Source organism: Dipodomys spectabilis, unplaced genomic scaffold, assembly GCF_019054845.1.
Source record: "Dipodomys spectabilis isolate Male_0828 unplaced genomic scaffold, ASM1905484v1 ptg000231l, whole genome shotgun sequence".
In the NCBI taxonomy this organism is placed as follows: Eukaryota; Metazoa; Chordata; class Mammalia; order Rodentia; family Heteromyidae; genus Dipodomys; species Dipodomys spectabilis.
In genome coordinates this window covers 8,229,777-8,237,937 of record NW_024870908.1, presented here as the reverse complement: position 1 = coordinate 8,237,937, position 8,161 = coordinate 8,229,777, and the positions used below count along the sequence as shown (strand labels likewise).

The window sequence follows — 8,161 nt, the reverse complement described above, 5'->3', positions numbered from 1 at the left end:
CAGCCGACGAGGAAGTCAGCCACATCACCAGCTCCGCGCAGCCCTGGCCCTGCGCCGGGCCCCACAGCCCCGGGGCCTCGCCCCGGGCCTCCCCGGCATCCTGCGGGGCGGTGGGCGGCGGGCAGGATCTGCGCCGGTTCCGAAGCGTGGACGGCCAGGGCTTCCTGGACGCGCCGGGCCGGGCAGACACACAGAGGTGGCCGTCCATGGAGCTGGGCGTTGGGGACAGCCACCTGGACCCCGGAGAGGCCAGGGGCCGGGCTCCCGAGCTGGAGCCCGCGCAGGGGCCACGCAGGAAGAAGAAGATGAGCCCCCCCTGCATCTCCGTGGACCCCCCCACGGAGGACGAGGGCCCCGCCCGGCCCCCGGCACCAGAGGGCGGCAGCACCACCCTGCGGCGCCGAACCCCGTCCTGTGAGGCCCACAGGGACTGCGCGGAGCCGGCCGAGGGCCCCAGCACCGGGGGCGACCCCGCGGCCAAGGGGGAGCGGCGGGCCCCGGCCCCCTGCCGGGCCGAGCACCTGGCTGTGCCCACCTTCACCTTTGAGCCGCTGGACGTGGGGGGCTCCGGGGGAGACCCGTTCTTGGACAGTGGCCGCAGTGTGACCCCGGGGCCCCGAGGGCCTCCGGCTGTTCACGAAGCAGAGCCACCCGTGACCCCCAGCGGTGCCCTGGAGAAGAGCCAGGGGCTGTACCTCACGGTTCCCCAGGCCCCGGCCCCCGCGGACGTCCCGGCCGAGCCTGTGTAGCCGGGGCCTGGCGCACACCGCTTCACCAGGGATGGGGCTCCCGGGCAGCGGCCTCAGGTGAGGCCGTGGTGAGCCCCACAGGGCAGAGGGGCCACGGAGGACGCCAGCCCCGGGCCGGGCACCGGCCCCGCGGGCGGCAGGCAGCCCCTCCCGCACCCGCCAGGTGGATCCAGTGTAGGTTTTCCTAAGTTTTGCCGCCACTGCGGGCATGGTGCTGGGGCCAGGCCAGCAGCCCGGGACTGGAAAGGACCGGAAACACCACCGCAGCCCAGCCGCCTTCACAGGGAGCACACACCGGGGCGGTGGGCAGACGCCGCGCCCCAGGCCGCAGCCAGTCACCGCCGCTCACAGTATGACCCTCGGCGCGCCCCTCCCATGCCGGGCACACCCACCCACCCCACCCCTGCCGGTCCATCCACTTGGGTATTCCAGAAACATCCCAGTGAGTCTGGGAACGGCCGTGTCACAGGGAGGCGTACCCACGCAATAAGACACCCCAGCCTCCCTCCACCTCCGTTGATTCCCTCTGTTCTGTTTTTTATAAATTCAGGTTAAATGTTGCAATAATCTGATGCAGGAATCTCAGCTTTTTAAGGGGGACGGGGAGGAAGGAGGCAGAGCAGAATAAATACTAACTTATTTAAGAAATGCGCTGGATTGCAGGATCGGGGTTCGGGGGTCCCCGGCCGGGCAGGGCGGGAGCCGAGCCAGGCTCTGCGGCCAGCACTCGGGAGGCAAGCGCAGGGCAGCAGGAGGAGGCCAGAGCGCAGGCCTGGGGGCTCTAACCCGAAGACCCGTGTCTGGGTGTGGCAGTTCACTCGGACAGCGCGGTGTCCAGGCTGGCCATGCCAGCCTGCAGCCAGGCCCTCCGGAGCCCACGGTGCGGGGAGGACGCCCCGGGGACAGGGGCCCTGGGCTCCCCAACCCGCTCCGCCTGGCCCCTCGCCCAGGAGGCACGCGGGTTTCTGGCAGGGCATGCAGCCATCCCAGCCAGGGCGGCCCCGTGTGGAGACCCGTCCTGCCCCAGGGGGCCTGGACGGCCACCACACAGGCCCAGACTCCCTGCCCCAGCGGACACTCGGGGGTCAGACACGGGGGCCGGTGCGGGGTTGGCTTTGAAGACCATCAGCTCGGCAAGTGCGGGGGGGGGGGCAAGCTCCAGGCCTCCCAAGTGCTATCGAGCCCCCCTCTCTGTGAGTGCCTCCGGGAACACCGCCGCTGCTCCTCCTCACCCCAGTGTCACCACGCACCTCCTCCCCCTCCCCCCGTCACCACGCGCCCCCTCCCCCCACCACACACCCCCCTCCCCCGTCACCACGCACCCCCTCCCCCCACCACGCATCCCCCTCCCCCCGTCACCACGCACCCCCTCCCCCCCACCATGCACCCCCTCCCCCTCCCCTGTCACCACGCACCTCCCCCTCCCCCCACCACGCACCTCCTCCCCCTCCCCCTCCCCCGTCACCACGCACCCCCTCCCCCCACCACGCACCTCCCTCCCCCTCCCCCGTCACCACACACCCCCTCCCCCGTCACCACGCACCTCCTCCCCCGTCACCACGCACCCCCTCCCCCTCCCCCCGTCACCACGCACCTCCTCCCCCTCCCTCCGTCACCACGCACCCCCTCCCCCTCCCCCCCTCACCACTCACCTCCTCCCCCTCCCCCCGTCACCACGCACCTCCCCCCCACCACGCACCCCCTCCCCCCGTCACCACGCACCTCCTCCCCCTCCCCCCGTCACCACGCACCTCCCCCCCACCACGCACCCCCTCCCCCTCCCCCGTCACCATGCACCCCCTCCCCCCGTCACCACGCACCTCCCCCCCTGTCACCACACACCCCCTCCCCCCCTCCCCCGTCACCACGCACCTCCCCCTCTCCCCAGTCACCACGCACCCCCTCCCCCTCCCCCTCCCCCCGTCACCACGCACCCCCTCCCCCCACCACGCACCCCCTCCCCCTCCCCCGTCACCACGCACCCCCTCCCCCCACCACGCACCCCCTCCCCCTCCCCCGTCACCACGCACCCCCTCCCCCCACCACGCACCCCCTCCCCCTCCCCCCGTCACCACACACCTCCCCCCATCCCCCCCCCCCCCCCCGCGTCACCATGCACCGTGTCTTAGGGCAGGAGCCAGTCAAGGCCTCTGGGAGGCAGAAGGGCAGAATCATCTAGAAAAGATCCCCGGGCTGGGCTGCACCGGGGTGATATCCACACTGTGGGGGCCGACAGTCAGGATGACCCCACTCCCAGAAGTGGGGACACCGTGGCCGCTCTCCTAGATGAGTTCAGGGGCCTGGAGAAGGGGTGAGGGCGGCCACCAGTGACCAGCTGCAGGGTCGCACGCACACACGCCAGGGCCCGGCGCCTCGCGGCGTGAGGTACGGAAGAGCCGGGCCGGCCCGGGGAATGTGGGAGCCCCAGCCCCTGCCGCCCCTGGAGACGTCCAGCAGGGCAGAACTGCAGACACTCGAACCCACACCCAGTCGGGAGGTGTTTCCTCTGTGGGAGCTGTGCGGCTGCAATCCAGCCAGGTTTAGCAATGCTCTGAGGCCAGCGTTGGCCAGTGCCAGTGTGTCCCTGGTTCAAGGCCGGCCAGAGCACCAGCACCGTCCCCTGTAAGACAGGCTGCTAACGTCATCCTCCCCACACCGCCAGCCCCGGTGTAAGGGTTTGAACTCGGGGCCTGGCGGAAGCTGCTGGGCGGGCCTGGCCCTTCCCGCCCGTGTGGAGCCAACAGCGGCTCTTAGCAGCCTGGGTGGAGCTGCTCTGATCTGGGATCTGATAGATCAGCCCTGGGTCTCTGCCCCACCACCCGCTTCCCCTTCCTGCCCCCCTGCCCAAAGCTGAGCCGCTCTTGGGGAGCTTGTGCCTCCGCGGAGGGACACCTGGGGGGGTTCATCGGGGTGCAGCGGTCATGGAGTCCCCACACCGACAGCACCCTCAGAGTGGGCGGGAAGCCCCCCCAGAGACCAGAAAGCAGGTCTTCGTCCTGGTTTTACAATAGGTATATACAGTTCTCTTGGAAAAAAATACCAAAGGGCCAGTGCCTAAAGCAAGACCCTGTCCTAAATATAACCAGTGGGAGAGGGCTGGGGGCGTGGTGTGGCAGCCTCGTGCCAGCGGGGCAGGCCCAAGGCCCCGAGTTCAAGCCCCAGGGCTGCAGATTCATCAGTCAACAAATACCATGCCCTGTGCTGACCGAGAGCGGTCCGCCTCACAGACAGGCCCCGGGCCCGGACCCTGGTGCCTCTCAGCTGGGGGTGCAAGGTCAGGGGCCGGGGGCAAACATTCAGTCTCCTCTGAGGACAGAGGTCATTTCCAGACATCCTACAGATGTGTGCTTGGCAATGGAAAGAGAGGAGGGGAATCTCCTTGGAAAGTTCTCCTCCCCCCCCCCCCCCAGCACATCCTGGAGGAGGCAGGACGGAGCTGTGCGCGGTGCACACGCAAGATCAAGTCCAGAGAATTCCAGAACTGCTCCAGGGTGGACCTGGGGGTGGACGGAAGGAGCTGGCCGAGCTCTGCTCCCGGCTGCTCCATCTGTGAGCAGCCAAGGCAGGAAGGGCCGAGGAGGGGCTGGGGGGACACACCGTGCCCAGAGGGGGAGGGCCTGGCAGTCAGGGCCGCGAGGAGGCGCGGGCTTCCAGCCCTGTTCTCACAGTGCCCTGCAATCAGCCTCCCCAAAGAGGGACACCGGTGCGGGCCGCAGGGCTCCGTGTTGGATATCCATTCGAGGGGGGGAATAGCGGTGGTCCGATCCTCGGGGACCCCACGGAGCAGAGGTCCAGGGCTCCTCCCAGCAAGAGCTTCCCTGGCGGCCATCCCTGCAGTGCAAATGGGCTGCGGCACCAGAGGCTGCTGGCCCTGTGGGAGGCTGGGAAGGGAGGATGGGCCCCTCCCCACCCCCCGCAGCCCTGTTGGGGCCTGGGTGTGAGAGGTGCGGTTCTGATGAGTGGAGAATGGACACCCCGGGACCCCAGCTGCCCGCTGCGTGGTCCCAGCCCGTGCACGAGAGCGGCCTCCCTGGTTCCCATGGGCCCCAAGGTCGGAGGTAGCAGTCAGACGCGTCCACCTCACAGGATCCTGTACAGCCCGGGAGGAAGTGACCCAACAGTGTCCCAGAAAGTTCTAGCAAATCAGTGACAGCACCCTCATGGCCGGGTCGGGCCTGGACAATGCCGGGAGAGGGGGGAGACCTGACCCGGCGCCTGGCTGTCCTCCAGCGTCTCTGCTCTCCCCTTGTCCCGGCCCCTGCCCTGCGGGCCGCTGCTCAACCAGCCCGGGGACCGGGGCCGAGAGGAGACCCGCCGTGACACAGCCAGGCGCCGAGCCCCAAGAGCTGCGCCCCGGCCCTGGTGAGGGACCCCCGCAAACAGACACGGGCAGCCAGCTGCTTTCCTCACTTTAATGAAGGGGGGCGGGGGGGCAGCAAGTCAGCATGGGGGAGGGCCCGGGGGGGGGGGGGGACCTGGCCCTCCCGGGACGGGCTGTCCTCTGGCTCAGGGGTGCTTGGGGACGTGGCGGTGGATCCAGTCTAAGTAGTAGGTGACGCGGGTGTAGACGCCGGGCCGGTTGAGGTGCGCACAGCGCTCGCCCCAGCTCACCACGCCCGCCTGCAGCCACGAGCTCGCCCTGCACACCAGCGGCCCGCCGGAGTCGCCCTGGGGAGGCGGGAGTCAGTGCTGGGCCCAGAGGCCCGGGAGTGGAGGCCGGGGCTGGGGGGGGCGGGGGAGGGCCCGGCCGAGGGGGCGCGGGGTTCCAGGACCCACCTGGCAGGAGTCCTGGCTGTTTCCGGCGCACAGCATGTCGTCCCGGACAATGTGGATGTTGTCGCCCGTGTAGACGCCACTGTGGTACTTGGCTTCACAAAGGCGGTTTTCCACGATGGGCACCTTGGCTTGCTTCAGGGGAAAGGGCGGTGGGAGGGGCTCTGGAAGACGGGAGGCCTCAGCGGGAGCCCGTGCAGCCCCAGGTCTGGGGGGGATGTGGGGAGAGCCGGCCCCCCCCACCCGCCCATCCAGCCCCAGGTCTGGGGGGGATGTGGGGAGAGCCGACCCCCCTGCCCAGCCGCCCGTCCATCCGGCCCCAAGTCTGGGGGGGATGGGGATGTGGGGAGAGCTGGCCCCCCGCCCGGCCTCCGGAGCTCACCTACCCTCACCCAGCACGGGGTGCCCGCGGGGAAGGGCTCCGAGGCGGGGGGCAGGGACACGGGCCGCACGCGGCCGGAGACGTTCACGGGCTCCTCCAGCTCCAGCAGGGCGATGTGGGCCGGGTCGGGGCGGCGTGGTAGTCGGGGTGGGGGACGACGCGGCGGACGGGCAGCAGCCGGTCGCGGTAGCAGAGGTGCTGCTGGCGGAGCTGCACGCGGAGGAGCTCAGGGGGGAGGATGTGCCTGGGGGGCAGCCCTGCTCGGGAGGGCCGGCCGGGCCCAGGGGCGCGGGGGTGCTGCCCCCCAGCCCGGCCCGGCCCCCCCACTCACGGTCCCACTGCGGGTGGATGAGCGAGCCCCCGCAGATGTGCTTCCAGTAGATGAGGCGGACTCTCAGGCTCACCTGCCAGGACCACGTGTTCTTCGGGGCCTCCTGGCCCCCCACGATGCCCGCCCGCTCCATGGCGGGGCTCGGGGCTCCACAGGGGGAGATCTGACCACCGGCCGCGGCCCGCGCCGGGCCAGCCCTGAACCCCCTTCACCCCAGCCCGTGGGTCCTGGGGCTGGGGACGAGGACAGGACGGGCCTAGGAGGGACTCGCCAGGAGCGGCCAGGGCCAGGCTGGACAGGAGGGGCTGTGCCAGCAGCGGGAGCATCTGCAAGCAGCCGGGAGAGGACGGGGCGCTGGCTGCCGAGTGGACCGGGGCGTCCGGGCCCCAGGCTGACGCCCAGCCGCTGCCCCCCCAGGCCTCGAGGACAGGGTGCCGGACTCACCCTCACCGTCGCCACTCCTCTCCGTCTGGGGCCCGTCCCGCCCCCATTTATCCCTGCAGACTGGCATGGGGCAGGGGCGGAGGAGGGGCACCCCCATCCTGGCATGGAGGAAGTCCTGACTCAGACGCCTCGCCCGCCCCCACCCTCCACGTGCCCAGCCGGCGCCCACGGAGCGCAGCACAGCACTCCTGTGGGCCCGTGGTGGCCAGGAAGCCTGGACCGGCCCCAGGGGGACCTCCAGGGCCCGCCACGTCCATCAGATCGGGGTTCCCGGGTGAGCCCCACTGTGGACTGGGCACTGGGCATCCCAGGGTCCCCGTCCCGGCTGGCGGTCTCTGGTGCTGGGTCAACGCGGCTGCCAGCGGCTGGGGTGGGGCCCCTGCCTCCTGCCCGGGGCAGCGTGGGTCTCCTGAGGGGGCCTCAGACTCAGGGCCGCCCCCCAACTGTGCACCACCCCCGAGGCAGGAAGCGGCGTCTGTGGGCCGCGTCCTGTACCCCAAGTCCTCCCCCCCACCGCGGGAAGCTCATATAAGACCTTATCAGAGCAGAGATCGGCCTTGGGGGAAGCAGCAGCGGCGCCTGGCGGCCTGCAGTCCGGCAGATAACCCCCAGGCCCCACTCTGGGCTTCACCCCCAACTCTGCTGACCAGACAGTACTGGGCATCTCAGACACCTGAACCCCAGCAGCAGGGGGCCATGTGTGGGGGTCAGGGCCATGACAGCACCAGAGGCCGGTGCCAGCCTCCCCTGGCCTCCCAAACACCCCCCCCCCCGCCCACCCAGGCTGACACCCACCGTCCCGCCCCTCCACCCCCTCCTGCTCGCCCGGGCCTGCTCTCCTCCGCTCCCAGCCAGCCCCTCCTCACCTTGCGGGCCTGATCCTGCCCGTGTGGACGCCTAGGCCTCGCTGTCGCTCCCGCCGCCCAGGGCAGGTCCTGAGCCCACGCGCCTGCCCTCCCACCCCGGCGGCACATGGCAGGCTTCCTCCGGAGAGCGGGGCATGCACGGTGTCCTGCCCGGCATGTCCGGTCCTGTCCCCATTCATCCTCTAACAACTTCCCTGGAGGTCTTTCAAGCCCAACGCTGACAAGAAAGGACCTACAAGGGCTGGGAAGGTGGCTCAATGGTAGAGCGCTTGCCTTGCATGCCTGAGGCCCTGGGTTCGATTCCTCAGCACCACATAAGCAGAAAAAGATGGAAGTGGTGCTGTGGCTCAAGTGGTAGAGCGCTCGCCTTGAGTGAAAGAAGCTCAGGGACAGCGCCCAGAGCCCCAGGACTGGCAAAAGACAAAAAGGCCAGGCAAGCCAGGCTCCAGTGGCTCACGCCTGTCATCCTAGCTACTCAGGAGGCTGAGATCTGAGGATCATGGTTCAAAGCCAGCCCGGGCAGGAAAGTCTATGAGGCTCTTTTTTTTGTTGTTGTTGTTTTTCCTTCTTTTTTTTGTTTTTTTTGTCGGCCATGGGGCCTGAACTCTAGGCCTGG

General features: G+C 69.8%; 1 protein-coding gene across 1 annotated transcript; it reads right to left on the bottom strand.

The window, feature by feature from the left end:
• Nucleotides 1–5,255: 5,255 nt before the first annotated feature.
• On the bottom strand, nt 5,256–6,776 carry LOC122123737 (tryptase beta-2-like). The gene is given in 7 exon segments (XM_042698155.1): nt 5,256–5,417; nt 5,526–5,686; nt 5,887–6,033; nt 6,036–6,161; nt 6,236–6,375; nt 6,503–6,593; nt 6,680–6,776. Coding segments are annotated over 7 exon segments (924 nt in total).
• Nucleotides 6,777–8,161: the final 1,385 nt, after the last annotated feature.